Source organism: Ambystoma mexicanum, chromosome 2q, assembly GCF_040938575.1.
Source record: "Ambystoma mexicanum isolate Mex_15411 chromosome 2q, UKY_AmexF1_1, whole genome shotgun sequence".
Lineage (NCBI taxonomy): Eukaryota > Metazoa > Chordata > Amphibia > Caudata > Ambystomatidae > Ambystoma > Ambystoma mexicanum.
Genome location: NC_090924.1, coordinates 419430305 through 419453455, shown reverse-complemented (window position 1 = coordinate 419453455; position 23151 = coordinate 419430305). Strand labels below are relative to the sequence as shown.

General features: G+C 47.7%; 1 protein-coding gene across 1 annotated transcript; it reads left to right on the top strand.

Annotated features, from left to right (window-relative positions):
* Positions 1-21363: 21363 nt before the first annotated feature.
* On the top strand, positions 21364-22299 carry LOC138568962 (olfactory receptor 1f45-like). The gene has a single exon (XM_069646712.1). It carries the CDS (start codon positions 21367-21369, stop codon positions 22297-22299), a length of 933 nt encoding a protein of 310 aa, XP_069502813.1. The 5' UTR covers positions 21364-21366.
* Positions 22300-23151: the final 852 nt, after the last annotated feature.

Genomic DNA, 23151 nt, shown 5'->3' with positions numbered 1-23151 from the left:
CAGCCTTGTGGGGCCCACCTCCAAGGTGGGGGCCCAGGGCAGGTGCCCCTTTTGCCCTCCCATAAAGACGTCTCTGTGACTGGAGTGTAAATTATTGTTGTCAAGGTCAGGCGGTCTCAAAGTAAACATTTAACTGGAGGCGTGACTGCTGCCAATGAACTGAAATACAAGGTAATTCCCGGATGCAGAGTTACATAGCACGTTTGGTGGCGAAGATGCACAATCCCTGGAACTTGTCACTCCCCTTACCACTATGGCCCTAATTGACAATGATTTGACCTGAAGGACACAGGGCGAGGCCTGTGAGCATCTCAGTTTGCACCTGCTACCTTATTCCTGATTCACATCACCCTAAGTAGGCACACATCTGGAAATGTCCAGAGAACCTCTGAGGTGCTTTAGTGAATCGGATTTGCACGTCTGCGTTTCAAAACTGTCCCAGGTATCTCCATATTTGCAACAAAAAAAACAAGAGGACCTAGTCAAGAGATGCCATTCCTCCATCTAAGCAATATGTTTCCGCATTGTTAAGGGACTGAACATGCAAACGTCTTTACTCAACCAGTTAAGATGGGTGTTGGGGGTCGCCATCCGCGCCCCCGATGCGGTCCCGCAAGCCCCACAACAGACAGCACACGGAGACACGGTGTTGTTCGTTCGGGCTTCCCGGTCGCTCTCCTGCGGCCGGGAACGCCCCCTTTATTTAAACACCACGCGGCGGCGTGACGCGTCACGCCGCCGCGTTCGCCCGTCATCGGGCAACGCCACACTCCTCCTTTTCCGGGAGGATCAACAAACATTGCAAACTCGTCAACTTTATTAACTTAAACCCACACTTATAAAAACTTCACTGCACACCCAAACTCGTGGACCCCTTTAATGACAGCCACCCCCATTCGGATCCCCAGACTCAGGGGCCATCTGCCCCACAACATAGTCACTGAGGTAGGCGGGCTTCCCACGCCCAGGTCTCTGGGGGTACCTCCGGCCTACCTCTGGCACTTGATGCCCCTCGGCTCCTTCACCTCGGATGGGAGACTCCGGCACTTCGGCCGGGAAACTGTCATTGAACAACGTGTAGGGGGGATCAGGCTCAGGGGGGGTTTCAGTTCGCGAATCACCCAACTTCTTAAAGAAACTAACGTTCCGGGTGACGGCCGACCTGCCGTCCGAGGCCGTGATCATGGAACCCTTCACCGCCACCACGTCCAGGGGGTCGGGTTCGTAGGGGAGTGAGAGTTTGCCCTGGGGACGTCTATTCCGGATTAAAACCTCATCCCCTGGCTCAAGACTCTGTGGTTGGAGGCCCCGTCGTAGATTTTCCTGCTCAATCCGAAGCCGTCTTTCACTCTCAACACGATTATCATCGATGACCCCTGGTTCCCTGTCCCCCACTTCCGGCAGCAGTCCTCGGGGGCACCTCTGGAACAACACCTCCGCCGGGGCCACTCCAGTGGCGGCGTGGGGAGTGGTGCGATACACACGGAGGAACTGGTACAGGGCCCGTTGTAGTGATTGGCCTTGTCCCTGAGCAATTCTGAATGTTTTGTTCAAGGTCCGCATGAGTCTCTCGGCATCCCCATTGGCCCGGGGCCACAGGGGGGACACCTTCCGGTGATGTACTCCACAGCTCTCCATCAGCTCAGAGAATCTCTCACTTTGAAACGGTGAACCATTGTCGGAACAGAGCGTGTGTGGAAAACCATGGGCCGCAAATATTTTCTCAACGGCGATCACCACATGTTCGAATGCTACGGACTCCACGAACTCAACCTCAGGATATCTGGAGTATTCATCTATGATCACCAGGAAATGGGTCCCCACCGATGTCGAGCCAAAGTCCGCATGGACGATCTCCCACGGCCTCGTGCCCCGGGGCATGGCCTGAATGGCAGGCTCCCGTTGGAGGGGGGATGCCGCTTGACACCACACACATGCGGCCACGAACTCGTCGACCTTCCTCTCGAGCTCGGGAAACCAAACCTTCAAACGGAGTCGCGCCTTGGTCTTGGCAGCTCCTTGATGACCATGGTGTGCAAGGCTGATTACCTCAAGAACCTTTGACTGTGGAACGACAATGCGGTCCCCCCGGAGCAGCAGCCCTGAGTTAGAGAAGGATAGCTCTTCCTTGACCTTCCACAACTGTTCCAGGCATGCTCTCGCTCCTGGCGTGCGTCCAGCCCCGGCCTCCAGCACGGACTTCCAGGACCCACTGTGCATGGCTTGTTTCAGAATTCGGAAGCACTCATCTCCTGCGGCGGCGACTTCCAGTTCTTCTATGGACATCGCGTTTGGTGTTGCCGCCTCCACGACCATGCGTATGTGACTGTCAGTTTCCTCTTCACAGGCCTCGTCCTCCTCTCCCCCACTCGCTCCAGGATGGCGGGATAGATAGTCCGCCGCATTGTTAGCTCCTGGTCTGTAAACAAGTGTTACGGAGTATTCCAGTAGGGCCAGCATCCATCTCTCGATCCTTGCCGGGGGTTTAGATGAGGACCCCGCCAGTATTGGGATCAGTGGCTTGTGGTCTGTCACCACCGTCACCGGGCGCCCCAGCACGTAGAGCCGGAAATGGCGGCAGCCCCACAACACCGCTAGAGCCTCCCGTTCGATTTGGGAGTATCTCTGTTCCGTGTCCGTGAGAGCCCTGCTGGCGTACGCCACGGGCTTGATGGTCCCAGTGATATCAATTTGGGTCAACACAGCGCCCAGCCCGAAAGGGCTCGCGTCTACCACAATTTCGGACTCCAGCGCTGGGTCGAAGAATGCCATCGTATCCTCCCTGGCGAGGGCACCTTTGATGTCGTCGAAGGCAGCTTGTTCCAGTGGGCCCCAGTGCCACAGCGTGTCCTTCTTGGTGAGCGCCCGGAGGGGTTCCGATCTTGAGGCCAGACTTTGGATGAACCGCCCACAGTATGTGACCATACCTAGGAAGCTCCTCACCTCCGTGACAGACTCAGGTGCTTTCGCCGCCTTAATGTCTTGGACTTTCTTTGGATCTGGCGATACCCCACCCTCCTTAAATATGAATCCAAAGAACTCGATCGACGAGCGCAGGAACTCACATTTTTCCCGGTGAAGGGTGAGGCCCAGCGACAGGAGACGCTCCAGGGTCTTGTCCAGTCTCTGCATGTGGTCCGCTTCGGTCCTGGCAAACACCAGAATGTCATCACTTATATTCAGGACGCCCTCCAGATCTGCCAGCGCGCCCCTGATGATATTCTGGAATACCTCGGCGGCCGATGACACTCCAAAGCTCAGCCGCTTGTACCGGTACAATCCCCGATGGGTGGTGAAGGTCGTAATGTACCGGGACTCAGGGTGGAGTACGACTTGATGGTAGCCCGCTCGGAGGTCCAGCTTGGAGAATACGCGAGCCCCTTGAACCTCCGCAATAATGTCATCAATAGTCGGTGTAAGGTGCCGCTCCCTTCGGATGGCCTTATTGGGGAGCCTCATGTCGACGCAAATGCGTACTGAGTCAGGTTGCTTGGGCTTTCTGGCAACCACGATCGGGGACACCCACGGTGTCGGGCCCTCCACTTTCTCGATGATGTCGAGTTGTACCAAATTGTCTAGCTCTTTGTCCACAAGTTCTCTGAGGTGGAATGGCACTCTGCGGTGTTTCAGCGCCACCGGTTGCACGGACTCGTCAATATGCAATCGGATCGGTTCTCCAGCCATCTTGCCGATCCCCTTGAAGAGCTTGGCATAGCGGTCTAGGAGGTCGCTGATGTCCTCTCGGTGCACGGCGTACGCAAATTTTACGATTCCCAACGCCTCCGCAGCCGCACAACTGAGCAAGGTGTTGCTACTGATTGGTGTTACGTAGAATCGAGCCTTGATGTGCGACCCATCATGTTCCACCTGCGCTATAAATGCCCCGTCCAGTGGTATGGGATCTTGACCACCAAACGCAAATATGCGGGCCCTCGGCGTTACCAAAACTGGGGGAGGCCTGAGAGAGTCATAATGTTCCCTGGCCATCACATTGACCGAGGCACCTGTGTCCACCAGGACTGGGACCGGGGCGTTGTTGATCCCTACAATACACCGTGGTTGCCTTCTGCTCTTTCCTTTAAGCATCCCCACGCTCGAGATGATGAATATGTTTTCCTCGTCCTCTTCATCCGCCACCTCCGCCTGAGGATCACCTTCACCCTGTTCCACCTGGGCTACGCTGGGCTGCTGGTATTGGCGAGGGGCCCATATCCTAGCCTGACCTCTCGGCACCATCACGGGCAGGGCGGCCCGGCACACCCTCGAGAAATGATCTGCCAGTCCGCATCTTCCACAGACCTTTCCGGCCGCCGGGCACTCCGCGGTATGAGGGAGGTCGTAGCCACACTTTTGGCATGACTCACCGGCTCTCCCTGCCCTGTCTCTGGGTCCTCCGCCTGGACGCCTCACTCCTCGCCCACCTCGCCACACGGCACACACCTCCTCCGACCTCACTGATCGAGATCCAGACTCCATCTTGACGGCCCTGGCCTCCGCTACCTCATGGCACCGGCCTAGTTCCAGTATGCGCTGTAGCGTGATACCGGGCTCCCGGAGGATTTGTCTCCTGAGTTTTCCGGAAGAACATGCTTGAATGAGCATAGTGCGCATCATGTCGTCCGCATCACCCCATGCACATCCCAGAGAGAGACGGCGTAGGCGACCATAGAAAGTGTCTAGCGTCTCTTCCTCCTTCTGTTTGGCCGAGAGCATGATAAACCTCTCATAGTCCGCGTTGGCGAGGGGGATAAAATGATTCAGGAGTGCCGCTTTGGCCGCATCATATGTGTTGTTGGCAGGCGTCAGGGACTCAAAAATGTCTTGGACTGCCGACCCAGCCGAGTACAGCATAGTGGCAATTCGGCTGTCGTCATCCGTTACGTGTGCCGCCCTGAAATACATGTCCAGACGACTCACCCATCTCCTCCATCGAGGCCCCATGCTTGAGGGCGGACCCGATGCATCAAACTCCGGGATGGGCTGCAGAGCTGCATGTGCGATGGGCACCGGGAGTTGAGCCATGATGGGGGGTGCAGGTTGACCCAGTGGCCGACCTGGTGTTGCAGCAGCAGGCTGTTGGTTGGTCAGCGGGGCAGTCACCTGGCTCTGATCCCGGGGCTGCGACGTTAATGAAGAGTCACTGTCAGCACCATCCGATTCATCCATGGACTTGAGCGCACAGGCACCCCCAGCCACAGCGTTGGGGGCCGCAACTCAGACCCACCTGATGATGAAGGAGACGAAAAAGAATGCACAGCACACTGATGATGAGGGTGATGAAGAAAATTGCATGCAGCCACTGTGTCATGTCCCTTCCAACTCAGAAAGTTCCAAAAATTAAGCCTGGAGCATTGGATTGGTATCAGGCAAGCCCAGTCATGGCAATCCTTCTCCAGGCTTCTACACGACGTGTGAGTCCCAGGAAAACTCAAAAAACCATATCACAGGTATGGGCGTGCAGATGGAGCTGTCCGCTCCTGATGTGTCCAAAAATTAGGCCCATAAAGTGATTCCGCTCCGAACCGGAGCCTTCGAAATATTTATGGCCTTCAAACAAAATGGCCGCCGGCCGCGTGTGCGTCCTCGCGACCCGGCCTTGATCGGAGCGAATCTTCGATCCGCTCCCACGAGAAAAATTGTGATGAATACATTCACCGCCGGGCCCGGGTCTCCTCTACACCTCGTCGCCACTGTTGGGGGTCGCCATCCGCGCCCCCGATGCGGTCCCGCAAGCCCCACAACAGACAGCACACGGAGACACGGTGTTGTTCGTTCGGGCTTCCCGGTCGCTCTCCTGCGGCCGGGAACGCCCCCTTTATTTAAACACCACGCGGCGGCGTGACGCGTCACGCCGCCGCGTTCGCCCGTCATCGGGCAACGCCACAATGGGGAATGTAGGAAAAACGAAAGGCTCTCTCTGTTTTCGTATCTCACCTTCAACTGGGGGCATGCAGTCTCTCTAAAAGGGACGAGTGTTTTTGAGGTATTTCACTAGTGTGCTTAGCCACATTTCCTGTGCCCAGTGTAGAGTCACTTTGTGTCACCCAATACCCATTTGTCACAAACAAAATGAAAAATAACGCTAAAACAAAAACATACATCTACTGTTCAAAGGCAGTCCTCTAAATGATCAGTTGTCTTTGTTCGTTATTAATTAGCCATGATGAAAGACACTCAAAAATCCATTAAGAGTTAGGTGGTTCAATAAAAAAAAGTAGTAACAACAAGAATAGCACCACTTTTACCATGTCTGCCAAAAGTAGATCTTCAAAATTAAACCTGGCCAAATACCGCTTGGTTTTGTGTGAAGAGGAAATGTCTTCCTTCCATATTACCACAAGCATTGACATGAAACCCCCAAAAGAGACAAGAACCAAAGCCTGCAAACCCGCCCCCCAACTAGGCCAGCACCCCAGCAGGGGTGCATGGTGTCCCCCTAACTCTTCCCAGCACCCTCTCAACATGCGTACCACGTATTGTAAAAGTCGTCATTTTCCAGTACACATGCGTGCAAAACCCTGTAAACTGTTCCTGCAAACTGCTATACTGCTTACGAGTAACCCCAAGTACGATCGTAACACCAACTATGTCAACACACCCCGAAATCCGATACCCGATCTTGCCTCTGTGCGGAGATTCCTATGCGCAAGTGTCTGTATGCCTGCCTTCGATTGGCGGATAGATCGAGTGCATTGTGTGGCCATTTCCTTGCGTAGATAGATCCATGAATACTCTCAGTTATGAGTTTTTGTGGGCGTACGATGTACTGCCAGGGCTCCGTCCCCGTAACACCCACATGTTCCCTTGTTCTTCCCCATTTATCATATTCCTACCCCTACTACGTTCTATGCAGAGGCCACGCCCATGCCTTGCAAGGTGACTCGTGCAAGGCACTCGGCCGCTCGCAGAGATGTGCCGAGCCTGCACGAACTCCGCACAAAGTACAAAAAAGTCCTGCGAAGATGATTCCATGAAAATGCAGGCACTATGGTACAAATTACCAACCAACATATACTTACATTGGAACGTGGGCAAGGGCCAATGGCTAGGACATGGGCAAACATTGGCTTGGTGCAGAAATGCATTGAAATTATATGTTTTTTGCACAAGGACAATATTTTTCCCTAGTGAATATTGCACTTGCCCCGGTGCAAATTATCTGTAATACAACCCTAATACTTTCAATTTCCTGCTGATATTCCTTTGTTTGCTCCTCTAATTTGCTTTTGTGGGGCATTCCCCTAATATAATTCAGCTCTAAAAGCAATAACAAACTGTGGGTTCATCATTGCTCTGTACTGCTCTCCAGATTTGCTCCAGGTTTAGGCTTTGTGAATAAGGTGTATGGTATAATGTAGCAGATGCAAATGCTGATTGGCATCCTCGTTGGTCTCCATTGCAATTCTTGGGGAACCAGGCCTTATTTCTATTGTACGGATACAGCTTGAATACATTTTTAGTAGGCACAAAACAGATCATGGAGAACACTGGGGTGAGGCCATTCCATATGGCAGATTTGCTTCAATGAAAAATGTTGCTGGTGGTTTTTCACACCTGGGCTATGTGAAGAGGCATGTGCAACACTAGTTGGTTGGATAAAATGGACCAACATAGATTATTTTTCTGAACACGTGCATTCAAGAAAACCTTTCTGAGTCTGCTGGATTTCCCATATCCAACTTGGCGAATAAGAATGAGTAAATACTGGAGGGTTCTTTTTTAAATTATGGAGCAGTATGCATATACAACATGTAGATTTATAACATGAGAGCGGTTTCTTTTGATAATAGTTCTGACTTTTAAACAAATTGCTTGAATTAAGTGTGTAATTGGTACAACCATAGAGTTGAAGATGTATAATGGCTTGCTTTCTGTTACTAGTACAATAGCTAGAATGGGTTTAATCCTGAGATCCTTGGGAAGCAAATTTATAATATAAGTGTTGAAAAGGCATATCAAGTATTCAGCGATTCTTGAGTACAATAAATATACAAACATGTTTTGGTAAATGTACGTGGGTAGTTGTTCTTGTCCCTGGTGGAAGAGTGGTTGTACAGTAATACCCTGATTCCATATAGCCAAGAGTGATTTAATTCTAGGCAATATACTATGAACCATTCTATTCTTTTGTTAAGAATGGTAGAAAAGTATGATGCGGCTAGATAGTGCCAATTATATGTAGCCTTCTGTTAGCTCGCTCATGCATTTGGCTCCTTGCAGAGAGGACGTTTGTGAGTTTGGGTGTGGATCGGGAAATATTGTCACCTGTCAGAGTCGAAACATGTGGGTTTTAAGTGAAAACAACACTAGGCCTGAGGTCATACCAGGTGGGCACTTTCCAAGCGCTACTATTAGATGACCCTGCCTGTGGTGCACTAAAAAGGCAAGCCAGATAATTTAAGCTTCCATACCAACCAGGATTGTCCAATTACACTTCTGAGCTTCACAGACCTAACACTACTCAATCTCTGATTTGCAATAATCCAAAACTGCCTTGGAATCCTAGTGCCGATATTAGCTCAAACCAACTCTTTTGTGTTGCCCCTCTCTAGAGAAAGGTCTATGTGTAATGGATGAACACATATTCATACTAATGCAAGAATTTAGCACAGACCAACTCTCTCCCTGCGTCTGCAAACTACTTTTCCTCATTCTCTACCTCTTAATTCACCTTCACTCATGTTATGCTTTTCAGAAGACTATGGCCTAATGACTGCTGGTGGGAGCACATTATCCCTCTAGCAAGGATTTGGCACTTTGAAAGCTCTACTGTGGTGATTTGGCACAGTACAAAAGAAGAGTAACGTAACATAAAATAACGTACCATAAGAAAGGCCATGCCCCGAGGACCCTTGAAATGCTCGTTTGTTTTTATTCAGCTTAGTTGTGGGCAGAAATGGAAAAGGCAGCACAATTCTAGAAGTCACTTGTTTTGCCTAAATCATCCATAGACCCTAGTCTGATAAAAGCTACTTATCTTTATCCCTAAATAATTATGACGGCAAAATGTATGTGTTGTGTTCTTAGCCTTGCGCAGTTTTCTCCTTTGTGTGAACGCACATTCAGATTCTGGAATTGTTATGTGTGAAGTGAGTCATTTGCCCAGCGGACCAGCAGCAGGTGCTGCGCTCTGCAGGCTCCAATGAAGACTTGCCAAACTCTAACCTTGCAATCTTTTCAATGACAGCGAGGATGTGAAATTGGCAGACGTGAGGAGCTTGAAGAGAAACCCCTTCTCCCACGAGCAGCAGCTGCTGGCCACCGGTGCTCTGTGCCGCCAGATAAAGGCGCAGGGAGAGGGTCGATAGCAGCCCACAAACTCAAGAATCACACCCTCCTTTAGCTGTGCTCGTAGTATGCACAGCTCTCCTTGCAAGGTAAGGAGAAGAACTCCCAAAGTGGCCGTGCGGTGGGTACGGAGCAGTGGTCGTTGCACATGGAGGCTAGAGAAAAGGACTCCATGACACACTTGGTTGCACACACAGCCCTTAGTAACCATGACGCATTGCTGGGATACCAGCATTTTTGAAACCGTGTATGCAAGCCTTGGCTTAGCCAGAAGGAAGTCACCTATTTTCTGGACAGAAAGGGACATATAAAGGAAAGACAGAGCAGCAAGTGACAATAAAAGCAGTACAAGGATTAAAGGGAATACATAATGGCTGCTGCAGGTATCCCTCCTCCCCCACCTATTCTAGCTGAACCAAGTACTCCCCCAGTGAAGTGGGATAGGTGGAAGAAAATGTTCGAGATGTACCTGTTTGCCACAGTGGGAGATACATTTGCACCTGCAAGGAAACAAGCCCCACTGCTCCACAATCTAGGAATAGAAGGATGTAGTGTTTTTGATGGCTTACCAGAGCCTGATGGTGTGGGTGCTGGCGATCTTGATGATTTTGCTGTAGTGATTAGTATATTGCAAGAACACTATGAGCCAAGGAAGATTATAACATGTAAGCGCCAAACATTTTTTCCAGAGACATTAAGAATCATTTGACCCTGTTGAGGGGTATGAGGCTGTGCTTCGCACCCTCAGTCATACCTGTGAATTTGGTAATTTAGCCAACTCTCTAATTAGAGATCAGCTTGTGAGGTGCACTAACAGCATTAAAGTTGAAAAAAAATTGTTAGCAAAGGATCTTTCCCTGGTGCAGGCTCTGGAGCTGACTCGCAGCATAGAACAAACAGCTCACTATATGAGAGACATGACATTGGAGCAACCAAACAGCGCGATATGTGCCAGGAGAAACAGGAAGAGTAATGAGCGAAGGAGAGAGATGAGGTGTTTCAAGTGTAGCAATACCAGGCATCTATCTTCAAGTCTGTTCTGCCCAGCCCAGAATGCAAACTGTATGATATGATATGATATGGCATTTATAATGTGCCTATACACAAGTGTTCCAAGGCGCGAGGAGGCAAGGGAGGAGGAACAAAGGGAAGACAGAGACAAGAATTTTACTTAAATGCAAACTTAATTTAAGGGGCATTTTGGTTGGGCTTGTAAGGAAGGAGGAGTGAATTCAGTAGAGCAGGATCCACTTAAAGTGGAGCAAGAGGTGACACAGCTATCGCAAAGAGAGAACAAGCCAATCAATGTCTGACACGTTTTTGAAATTTTTGCACTAGACGGAGGCAAGAGAGGTCCATTAGATGAGTTTTCTATCAATGGAAAAACATTGGGACTCATTATAAGTGTGTCAGTTCTGGAAACAATGGTTCTGGTAAGCTTACCAACACTGTTGTTTCTGGACCGGCACACTACAACTCTGCCGGGCGGGTGACCTCCTGCCCGACAGGTCAGACCTGCCGGGCGGGATGGCACCGACCCACAGAGGTTTCAAGGATGCACCAACCGTTAACAATGGTGCCGGTGCTTCCGTGGTCCCAATCCCCATTCAGCAAATTGTAAGACCCATTCCCATAGAGTCCTATAGGACTCTATGGGAATGGGTTCTTACAATTTGCCCACACCTGACTTTCCAGTCCGCCGGGGTTGTAAACCCCCAGTGTTACTGGGAAGTCAGATGCTAGTAAATAGTTACGGGTCTGGTGGCAAACCGCCGGTATCACCAGCACAGTTACCACCAGACCCATAATGAGGCTCATTGACAATGAAAGTTGACAGTGCTTCTCCTTGGACCATTGTCTCTAGTGAGACTTTTACAAATGTCATATGCAGAAAGGTACAGGATCTCATGGAGCATGGCATCCATCCTCATGGGTATGGTGAGGAAGAAATAGAGATTTTGGGGAAGTTCAAAGCTACAATAGTTTACAAGGGTCGCAGTTGTGCAACTGAAGTTTTTGTGGCAAGAAAAGGATCGTCCCTCCTTGGATGGGATGAACAGGTGAATCTTGGCATTCGCATTCAAGCCAATTTAAAAGTGCCTGTGTCAATTGCGGAAGTTCAAGACAGGTGGGCCAGTGAGTTTCAAGAAGTTTTTTCAAATAAACTGGGAAAGCTCAGGGATTTTGAACATCTCCTTAGATAAGCAAATAATGCCATGCAAGTCATCCATAGAGTTCGCTCTGTTCCTCACCATCTACGAGAGCAGTTGAAAGACAATCCACACATGCTGCTGCAAAAGGGTGTGATTGAAAGAGTCAAAGGGACAGAAGTGGATGTTTCCAGTGGTCTTGACGGCAAAAGCAAATGGAAGTCTGAGATTGTGTGTAGATCTCACAGATCTTAACAGGAACATCTTTGTAGACCGGCATTCATTGCCAGTAATTTTGGAAGTGTTAACTCTTTTAGGAGATGCCCGGCAGTTTACAGTTATTGATCTCTCTGTGGTTTACCATCAGCAAAAGAGTGTCAGGAGCTCACATCTTTCATCATACCAGAAGGAACATTCAAATATTGCGGAATGCCTTTTGGTCTGGCTTCAACAGCTGCCATTTTTCAATGGATTATGGAAAATGTTCTTGAGGGTGTGAGAAATATAATTATATTTCAAAACGATGTGTTGATACATGCCGGCTCAGTTGAGGAACATAATAAGATTCTAAGAGAGGTTTTGCACAAGTTGAAAGAGGAAGGATTTACAGTTCAAAGGAGCAAATGTAGGATTGCTGTACAAAGTGTGGAATATTTGGGTAATTGTATTTCTGCTGATGGAATTATTCCAAAGCACAGTCTGGTTGAAGTGATTAGTCTGGACCCTGAGCCCAAGGATAAAGAGCAATCACACTCTTTCCTGGGTTTGTCAGAAAATGATCATACATTTGTAGATAATATTGCAGTTCTGTCAACAGTTCTCAGTTTGTTGCTGAAGAAAGGCCTGAGATACATGTGGCCTAAGGAGTGTAAAGAACATTTAGGAGAGGATTAAGAATGCTCCCTCTCTAGGGACATTTTCGTCTAACAGCAAGACATTCCTCACTGTATATGCTAGCATTTTAGGGTTAAGGGCTTCATTGACCCAGGGTTGCGGAAAGGGGGAAGAACATTTAGTGGCATTTGTCTCCCGGCCATTAACGGGTGCGGGAAGCAATTACTCTGTTGTTGAGAGAGAGGCATTGACTGTGTATTGTGCAATTCTACATTTAAAAGATTTTCTCTGGGGCCATCATTTAATTCTAAAATCAGATCACAAGCCGTTAGTGCAGATGATGGCTAGTCGGGGTGGAGCAACGGATCCCCCAGAATATCGAAGTGGTTGTTGGGTCTTCAGGGGTATGATTTTTGCATTTGTTACCTACCTGGTAAGAGAAATTCTGTAGCAGACTCTCTATCAAGATTACCAGGGAGCTTGTCTTGGCGGGAAGAATCTGATTATGCAGACAAATTGGTGGTATCGAGTATTGAGCAAGTTGCCATTGGTGAGGATGAATGGGAACGTGCAGTTGCGGAAGGTGTCATTTTGAAGGCAATTGTGGAATGGACAGTCATTGGATGGCCTGACAGGGATGCGTTGGATAGAAAGTTAAAGTATTATTTTGAGGTTAAAGATGAGCTATCTCTGGTTGGGACCAGAGTTAGGAGGGGAATGAAGTTTGTGCAGCTGGAAAATATCAGGAGGAAGTTAATAGAATTAGGTCACTGTAGTCATTTAGTCGTAAATGGCACAAAAACGAGATTGCGCCAGAGCTATTCGTGGCCTGCCATGGATAGTTCATTGGAACAACAGGTGGGTGATTGTGTGGAGTGTGCAATGAGCGACAAGAATAACGTAGTGTGTGAAACTCCTTCGATTTCCATGAACGTACCATCTCAGCCTTGGCAGAAGGTGGCTGTGGACGTAATCGGACCGATTCAAGGTTTAGGAGATGATTTGAAATTTTTGTTTGTGATGGAGGATTACAACTGTAAATGGGTAGAGTGGGTAGGTTAAGGGAAGCTATCATGACTGAATTGGTCAGGTTTCTAGAAACTGTGTTTTTCAGGGAGGGGTTTCCCAGAATTCTGGAACATATAACTGAGTGCAGTTCTCCTCTGAGATGATGAGGAAGTTTTTGAATGATTATTCAATATCATATATGTGTACAGCTTTGTATCATCCCAGGGCAAATGGCCTAGTGGAGCAGTTGAATAGGTTCTTCAAAGGGGGTTTGTTTGTTTGTTTGTTTTATTATTTATAGTGCGCGCCAGACCCGAGGGTATCAGGGTGCAGGGAGAAACAAGAATATGTTCAGCTTGGTTACAGCGCTAAACAACAAGTTAGAGTAAATAGTACTGTACAAATATAATCAGTCGGGTGGGATCAACCATTCCGAAGGAAGGTCAGGAGGTCAAAGACAACAGATAGAGTCAATAATTACATTAGGTATTATATACAGACAGAGGTCAAAATAGGTATATGGCGACAGATCTTAGGAGATATGAGCAAGGGCGGTATGGTGGATCTGTCCGGCGATAGGTACCAGAGATGAGATAATATATACAGAAAGGGCCTGGGGCGCTCGTGAGTTAGCGATCATTTTCGTTGAACCAGTTAATTATGTTGTGTCTGAAGTGAGGGTATGTTTGGTCTGCCCTTATGGCATGAGGTAGGGAGTTCTACACCTGGGCGGCTTTCATTGGGAAGCTGCATCCACCTGTTTTTGAGCGTTTGAACCTGGGTACTGTTAGGGTATTAGAGTTGGCCAGTCTTGTTGGACGGTTGGATGAGTGTCTCTTAAATCGTTCTATCAGGTAGTGTGGGGCGGCATTGTTTAGACGCTTTTTTAGTAAGAAGTTGTCCTTGGTAGTGAGCCAGTTGTTCAATCTCCTTGTCTCTGAAATATGTTCTTTTTTTTGCCATACCCAAGGCTGCTCTGAGGGCATTGTTTTGGAGAATCTGTATTTTATTGGTGGTATACTTGTTGGCTCCCAGATATAGGGCGTTGCAGTAGTCCAGTTTCGAGAGAATAAGGGCTCTGGCCAAGGTGATGCAACTGTGCGTGGAGAGGAATGGCTTGGCTACTCTAATAAGCATACAGGTATAAGCCGTGGCAGAGGCCATGGAATTGACCTGTTTGGTGAGCGATAGGGTGGAGTCTAAGTAGGAACCTAATGTTTTAACTTCTTTGGCGACTTTGATGGTGTTGGCATCGATGTTAAAACTGGAATATTTATGGCCTAGTTTATTGAGGTTGAGGGTGGAGCCTAGGATTATGAGCTCACTTTTGTCATCATTCAGGCATAGACCATGGGAGGCCATCCATGCCTGGATGATGAGGTACACTTTGTTCACCAAGGCCAAATCCTTATCATAATCTCCCCTCAGAGGTATGGGGATCTGGGAATCATCTGCGTAGTTAGTGTAGGTGATACCAAGATCATCAAGATCGTCAAAAAGGGGCTAAGTGAATATGTTGTACATGGTATGGGAGACACACGAGCCCTGTGGCACCCCACAGGTAATGGCGATGGGGTCGGCAGATGCAGAGGGTGAAAAGCCTGCATAGTCCTGTTATTCAGTAAGGATTGTATCCAGCCTATTGCTTCTTGTGAGAAGTGCACAGCCGAATCCAGGTGATTACAGAGGACTTTATGGTCTACCAAATGAAAAGCAACTGAGAGGTCTAGTAATAGTAGCATGGCCGTTTTCCTGTTGTCCCTGAGTGTTTCAATTTGGGCCTTGAGGTCTATCAGCGCTGTTTCTGTCCCATGTATACTGTTGGCTTTGAGAGCTGCTCTTCCATGGCACGCAATGTTGAGACAGATTGTTTGGGGTTACTGCACTACACCACACTCAGTGACAAAGAAATCTCCTTTTGTCTCATTAAAGGGTTGTGAGCCGGGGAAGGAATTGTGCCCTGGTTGCTAGGTGTGGCAGTTCCGGTTTGGGATGACCGGGTGCAGCTGATGAGGGTGATGAAGAAGGGTCAGGAGCATTACCAAAGGGTTTTTGATGTTAGTCATGGGATAAAGGATTGTACAGCATGGTCTTTTGGATATTTGGTTTTTGGATATTTAAGGTGGAGTAGGAGGCTGTGGGCATGTCTACAGAAATCAGAGGCAGCTTCAGGGTGGAAAACGAGTAAAGGGTAACATGAATAGGTTAGGGACTAGAAACATGGAACTGTAGATAAAGAGTAGAGTGCAAACATGCGACTTATAGGCCTGGAAGAAAATGATGAAGCCAAGAAAAACATGAATGAATTCTTGGTCTATCTGCTATCTGAGTTGTACGGTCCCTCAGTGATCAACATATCATACGTGGATTTCGCATACAGAGCTGGCAAGATCATTCAAGGATGGTCATGCCGTCGTGATCAGTGCTATGAAAGGTAATGATCTTGGGATGCTCTGCGGAATGCTGTATCTTGCAAATACTGAGTTTCAAATTGCCTGGCCTCACCTATGATTTTTCTTGGCCTAGTATGGTCATAAGGCTTTTTTGCCCATATTGGCTTCCTATTATCGGTCTTACGGGGTCTTTAACATTAGGTTCGATGGGCAGATTTCTCTTCATATGGAGCGATATCTCATACATACAATGCAACCTGGTTTTTGGCATGCATTAGTTCTGATTACATACTGGTTTTATTTTTGCTAGTGAATTTCCCCGTTAAAAAATGCCAAGAAAAGGAAGTTTGCTTTGTTAATCTATGTATCCGCATCTTTGTCTAATACTGTGGCTGTCATGTTGTGCCATTCATGTTATGTGTAATTGGATTAGGTAGGGGGGAACGGTATGGGGCGTTGATGGTTGGATCTATGGCTATTGGTCTCGTTTAATCTATGCTTCTTACAATCCTTTTTTTCAATTTCAATATTTATGAGCATATGGCTTTCAGGGGGAGGGATTGGTAAATTGGGATTGCTACCAGCTTTGGGTGCTGTACGATACTGTCCAATAACTGTACAAAAAGGCATGTTTTTTGCTTTTCGGGAACTCATTTCATTTCTTTCATTAATGATAGACACATATGCATACAAAATGACTACTGTAAACACATGTCTCTTGGAACATAAATGGGTTGAACTGTCCCATTAAACGGAAGAAAGTGCTTACGTCCCAGAAGAAAATGGATGTTGATATTGTGCTATTGAAAGAAACTCACCTCACCCTAGATGATGCCCAGAGGTTGGTTAGGATTGGGTAGGGAAGGCATTTGCATCAGCATACAACACAAAATCACGGAGGTGGTCATATTAATTAGGAAGAACCTACCCTTCACAGTGCAGAGCTATCATGCGGATAAAGAAGGGAGAGTGGTATCAATCAACATCCGAATACAGAGCACCGATATGACTATTTACAATGTATATTCCCAGCCTTTGGGAGATGGTTCATTTTTTTATACGACAGCTCAGCAATTTCAGGAACATTTAGTGGGAGATAGTCTTTTGCAGGGGTGGGGGATGTTTCAATGAAGTATTTGACGCATTGCTTGATAGAAGCCAACAATTCAGAGACTGACAAGATGCAAGAATAGGCAGGCCCGTAATGTCTTGCTTTTGGAGTTTGAGGCAGGCCCCGTAATGACTTGCTTTTGGAGTTTGATCTGATAGATGTGTGGAGACTGGCACACCCGACAGAGCAGGACTATAGCTTCAGGTCAGGGGTAAATAATGTGTACTCACGTATTGACTATATACTGACCTCTGGTAGAATGACTCAAAATGTTATGAAGAGTGGTATTGGGGCATTGTTGGGGGCGGAGCTACCCACTGATAACAACAAACCCAGCGCAAAGTGGTGTGCGGAGAGCGGAGTGGAGACAGAGTGGCCTGTTGTGGTACAAGCCTTTCCACTCTGCGCATTGTTGGAGGCGGAGCTACCTTGTGTTGCACACACTGATAACAATGAACCCAGCACAAAGTGCTGCGTGGAGAGCGGAGTGGAGACATAGTGGTCTGTTGTGGTCCGTTGGCTACCAGCTTGATTGGTGACCAGTCTCCTCATTTCACTCTCCAGTAAGAGTGATTTAAGCCTGCCTGGTACTGAGCCGAACATACTCCCTCCTCTCTTTGCTCTTGGTTGCCAGTGTATGGTGGGGTTGCGTAAAAATATGATGCCGGGCAATGCTACATGGAGTGCTCCCCTGGAGATGGATGTCAACCCCAAGGGGGCAAGGGAGTGGCACTGAATAGTGAAAAACTTGTAACCTCCTTGTCCCCTCAGGGTACAGTGAACAAGAGCCTGATTACCACATACTTTTAAGTAGGCACAAAGCCTGCACAGAGGTCAGCGGCTACTGAACAACCTGTGAGTGTTGCTAGAGAGGGAACACAAACTGCCTATCCTTCGTACGAAGACCATCAGTCCTCACTGGGGGACATGGATAACAATTCCCTCCTTGAACTGTGTTACTAGTTATGCAATGGGGGAAGTATTGCTCCACCCTTAGCAGATGCACCAACTAACTTAATCAAGGAGATGCCTGCGGCCCTGTCATGAATACCTCCCCCTATGAACAAAGCGGGCCCGAGTCGAGGCTATCTAATACCCCGGATCTGAGACCCCCCCTTCTTGGTTGACTGTGAGTTGCACTGCCTCAGGCCCGTTAACTAGCACCAATGATGGAATCCTCAACAGTAGCAGCCCAAATACAACGGCGGGAACTGGGGCTGAGTTGAACAACAAAGTCCTCCACTTTGCAATAAAAATCCTGCTGAAACTTTGCGGCCACATCCACAATGACATTGCTAAACAGGGGGTAGTGATTGACCAGTTAAGTGCCTGGTCTAAGGATAAGATCCAATGGCCCTATCCACAGGCTGCACCACCCCCTATGATGTGTACCGCCGAAAGGGTGCCGGCTGCTAGTAATGATATTGTGATTATTAAGTCTGAGGATGTTCGTCAACAAGTGGAGCCTCTGGCATCCTCTTTACTGTAACCCCTAAGTTACCCCACAGGGAAACAGTGATGCCTGCATAAGCGCAAACTAGCAACTGCTGGGTCCCTAAGGAGGATGCACAGAGGTTATTGATATCGTCGGACCAGCCCTTGAACTCCACAAACCTACCTGAGGTACCTATAATCCAAAAATCTAAGAAGGGCAAGAAGAAAGAATCACAGTGGAAGAAATGACAGCAACTGTCATCTGGAACCCTCACCAGTTGACTTCCAAGGGAGACCACCCTCAAGCTTGCAATCCATGAGAAATCAGATACCACTATTGTAAACTGGGAGGAGTGTGGAAGTGAAGCTGCTGTGTCACCTGCTCATGAGGTCACTCATACACATTTAAAATCAAGGGGCACTCCTAACGCCTTGACTGACGAGAAGACTAATCCTACTAGGTCAGTGCAGAAGCTACCTATAGGCACTTTCACAATTGGGGCATTATCTAAAGATAGTACAGGGAAGGTCCAAAACCGCTCATCACTCTTAAAACTATTTACCAAAATCCCTGCACGTCGGATCCTGAACTCATCTGACTTTGACTTTGTTGAACCTTTGGTCAAAGAGCACAGTAGCCTGAATAGGATTCACTGCTTTCTTTCAGCAACGGCAACCTTGATTTGTGCACAAGGAGACTCACTAGTTCATTTGGGATATGAGTTGGACAGGGAACCAGAAGGCAGAAAATCAGTGGAGAGTTGCTGCCACTGTACAGGGCAGCCAAGAACGGCGGCCAGAGCAACACACAAACAAATTAAGGAAAATAAGGCATTTAACAGGTATGACATTGTCAAGGGCTGGAACTGTCTGAAGATCTTAATACCTGGTGGGGAGTCCCTTGAGGGATGATCTTATAAAGTGGCCTTGTGGAACACGAGGGACCACTCTCACTTTGTGTCTAAGGGCAACTTGTTGAACTGGTTAATTGATCACCATATATACATGCTCCAGGAAATCTGGCTGGTGACTCATTTTCATTTGGACTGTTTTGTGATCTACCAGCAATATGCAAAGAAAGGTACCTTAGGTCGCCCCTTTGAGGGGTGTTGATAGGAGTTAGGCATGACCTTAGCTCCACTTTGGTTACTCCGATCGACGGCTCAGGAAATGTACTGGCGGTGGAGGTATTGGACGAGTTCAGGGATGGGCTGAAAAGACTGTTGGTTGGGAACCTTTATGACCGCCCGGGCGCAAAATCCTAAGACATACTTGAGTACATAGATCAGACTATTACAAAATGGGGTTGTTTTGCTGAAAGTGATATGATATTTCTAGGAGGTGACTTTAATGCGCTCTGCAGTGAGACATCTTTGTCAGCATCTCACCCACACATGTTGGCTACTAACAGTCTGGTCTTGAAATAGTCTAATACTAGGGGACGGCAATGGGTCAGATTCCTACATGAATGGTAGCTTGTCATTTAAAATGGGAGGACCAGGAGTGACATCGCTCGGAAACCTACGTGGCAGGCGGGGAATAAATAGGTGTCCCTTGACTACCTTTGCAGGAATAATCAGCTGGTCGATCAGGTTTGCGGTCTACATTTATGCCCCAATACTTCTAGTGACTATGCTCAATTGAGTTTGCATCTGAAATGGGAGAATAAGTGTATGGAGTATAGGGGCATGGTACCGTAGCAAATCAAGCTGGAAACCGACTCTGCTGGTCCCAAAAGAACATAACTAAGGCCTGTAATGCACTCAGGGACATGCTTACCTCCGGCCCTGATGCATAATGGCAGTTCTCTGGGGATGAAATTGAAGCATGGCTTTTCACAACTGCCCACCGGGTAGGACACATTTGTAGGAGGAGTCCTCTAACTGTAGAAAAGAAGAGGTCTGTCCCTTTCCATATCGAAATTCAAGCAGCAAAACGAGTACTCCGCTGAGCAATCCAACATATTAAGACCCCTGAGGTACATAGGGATTGTGTTCTCACAGAGATAAAAAAGGCCAGCAATAGTAATACAAACTGGCTAAAATGAAGGAGGGCGGTAGGGTTAACTGCACAGTGGCAGTCATCACTACACGCGATCCAAAGTCAGTGCCCGAGAACCATGTGGTGAGTGCTTACTCTGGCGAGGGGCCGGAGCGATGCCAATATGTTGAACCCCATCACAGAGTCTTGCTGGAAAGCTATTCTTGAGCAAAAGCTGGCCTGGTGTTAGCTGCATCATGCAAACAGTTTTTTTTGTCCTCTTCTTTTATAGTGTTGGAAGATCAAATTGCAGTCTCAGAAATAGGTAGCAGATAGTGGGTCAAACACCTGAGACTGTTGTTGGCCATAGGCATTGCATTTATAACAACTAACTGGAACACATTGGTGAAATATATTAAGCTACGTGGTGGCATCTAGTTTGTCATATCAGTCGCCATGAACCATCTACTTAATAGTTTGTGGGCCCCTGTTTCCATATTTCAAAATGGACTCTCATCATTCCTTATAAATAAGAACTGTATTGAATGAACTCAACCCTGCTCTCTTGCGTTCACAACTTTACTTTACTAATTGTGCTTCTGTAGCATCTAATCTACCACTTCTTGGTTTGGTATGAGCTGCAATTCATCATGCAGGATGTGGTCTGCCAGAGTTTAAGAAGCTGCACAGTCGCCTTCTGCTCCCCTCCTCTCTCCCTCCATCCTTTCCTACCCCAGTCATACTAGTTACTTTCCAGGAGCCATCCGAATGGGACCTTGCAGAAGGAAATGGACACATCATATCCAACCATTTGACTTAGGGGCATCACACCTGATTCTTCTTCATTTGAATACTGTATAACTCTGGTTAGCTTAGGTATACATTTAAGATGGATAGTGGTAACATGCTGCTGATTGTGCTGTACACTTATGATGTTTTCTTTTCCTAGAAAGGTTCCTAGAAAGGTTGGTATGTCGGTCATTTCATTGTGTTGTCTGTTCTTTAATTTGCTATGCTAGATAATTGACATAAGCTCCACCTACTGTGCATGAGGCTAGTAAAAAGTTCCAATAAGCTACAGAACATGTCACAACTATCATATGCAGCTACAAAGGTTATTATTAAACTCCATGTATGTTATGTCTTGCAGATTCCCAGACTAAATGTGATGGAAGGAAAGAACTGGACCTTAGTGACAGAATTTGTCTTGCTTGGATTTTCAGATCACCCAGAGTATGAGTCTCTCCTCTTTGCCCTTTTTCTAATGATTTACACCGTGACAGTCCTGGGGAATCTGGTCATCATGTTGGTCATCCTGGCAGACGCTCAGCTTCATATCCCTATGTATTTCTTCCTGGGAAACCTAGCCTTTGTGGACATCTGTCTCACCTCCGTCACCCTCCCCGAACTGCTGGTCAATCTCCTCTCAGAGACCAAGACCATTTCATTATATGCTTGCATGACCCAGCTATACTGTTTCATCGCACTCGGCAACATGGAGAACTTCCTATTAGCTGTAATGTCCATTGACCGCTATGTGGCCATCTGCCATCCATTGCGCTATACTGTGGTGATGAGCAGGAGGGTGTGTCTTCAGATGGTGGCCAGCTCCTGGATACTGGTCAGCTTGCATTCTTTGCTCCACACCGTGCTGACAGCCCACTTGCCTTTTTGTGGACCCAGTCTCATCCGCCATTTCTTTTGCGAGATGACCCCTCTCTTTGAACTCTCGTGCTCTGACACAAGCACCAATGAGCTGGTCATCTTTACTGAGGGGTCCTTATCTTTGGCGCTCCCCTTCTTGTTAATCTTGTTCTCCTACCTTCTCATACTGTCTACGGTGCTGAGAATCCACTCCCTAGAGGGGAAACGCAGAGCCCTCTCCACATGTGCATCCCACCTGACTGCTGTAATATTGTTCTATGGGACTCTATTCTCCATATACTTCCGCCCATCTTCCTCTCATTCCCTTGACAAGGATCGAGTGGTGAGCCTAATGTACACTGTCATTACCCCCACGCTGAATCCATTCATCTACAGTTTACGAAATAAAGACTTGAAGGAGGCCTTAAGGAAAATCATACGCAGAAACCTACTTTGAGGAAGGACCCTTTTTTGCATGAAACCATTGATCATTGGCCATATTGTCTAACGTTTTGCATCCCTCCACATTATAGAGGAAGTACATTTTGGACTGCCTTTGCTTCATAAGCAACAGAAGGAATGCTCGTCATATTCACCCTGGATTTCACAGCCCAATTGCTTATAGAAAGACTATAAATTAAGCCAAAACTTTCCGCAAAGTGTGTGCTGGTTACATAATCATGAATGAGTCAAAGAGATTGTTCTTTATTTTCCAAATGTTAAGCGGGGGGTTAGCCTCCTCATTAAACATGTCAGTACATTCTTGTTTCCTTATATCTTATTAAATAAACAGCAAAGGAAAACACACAATAAGGTGCTCAATTTGTTAGCATTGTATCACTGCCAGCTCTGTCACGAGTGTTGACACTCTCCTCCCCAGCCCTAATCTTCTCTGAGTGGATTCCTGCCTCTATCATCTCCACTCAGACTTACTCCTCTTTTGAGTGCCTGGTCTGTAGGCTCTCTCTCTCTCCTAGCCAATCTCTGACTGTTGCTACTCTAAACCGGCCCCCTGGTCAAATCACCTCTTTTCTCTCCGTGTGGGCAGACCATTCAACTCCTCCTCCTTGGTAACCTCAACATCCATCTTGATTCTCCCTGTTTCTCATCTGCGATCTTTCGCGACCTCTGTGACTCACTCTCCCTATCTATCCTTCCCTCCAGCCCGACACACTCTGCTGGACACACACTTGATGTCCTGATCTCCTCTAGCCTCCCCCTCTCTACTCCCCTCACCACCGCTCTCTCCTGGAGTGATCACTGCCTCATCTCCTCTCATCTTTCCATCTCTTCCCCTCAAGCCATGTCT

Excerpts from the sequence above, each read along its gene's own strand:
- LOC138568962 (XM_069646712.1), top strand. The coding sequence starts at position 21,367 with ATGGAAGGAAAGAACTGGACCTTAGTGACAGAATTTGTCTTGCTTGGA.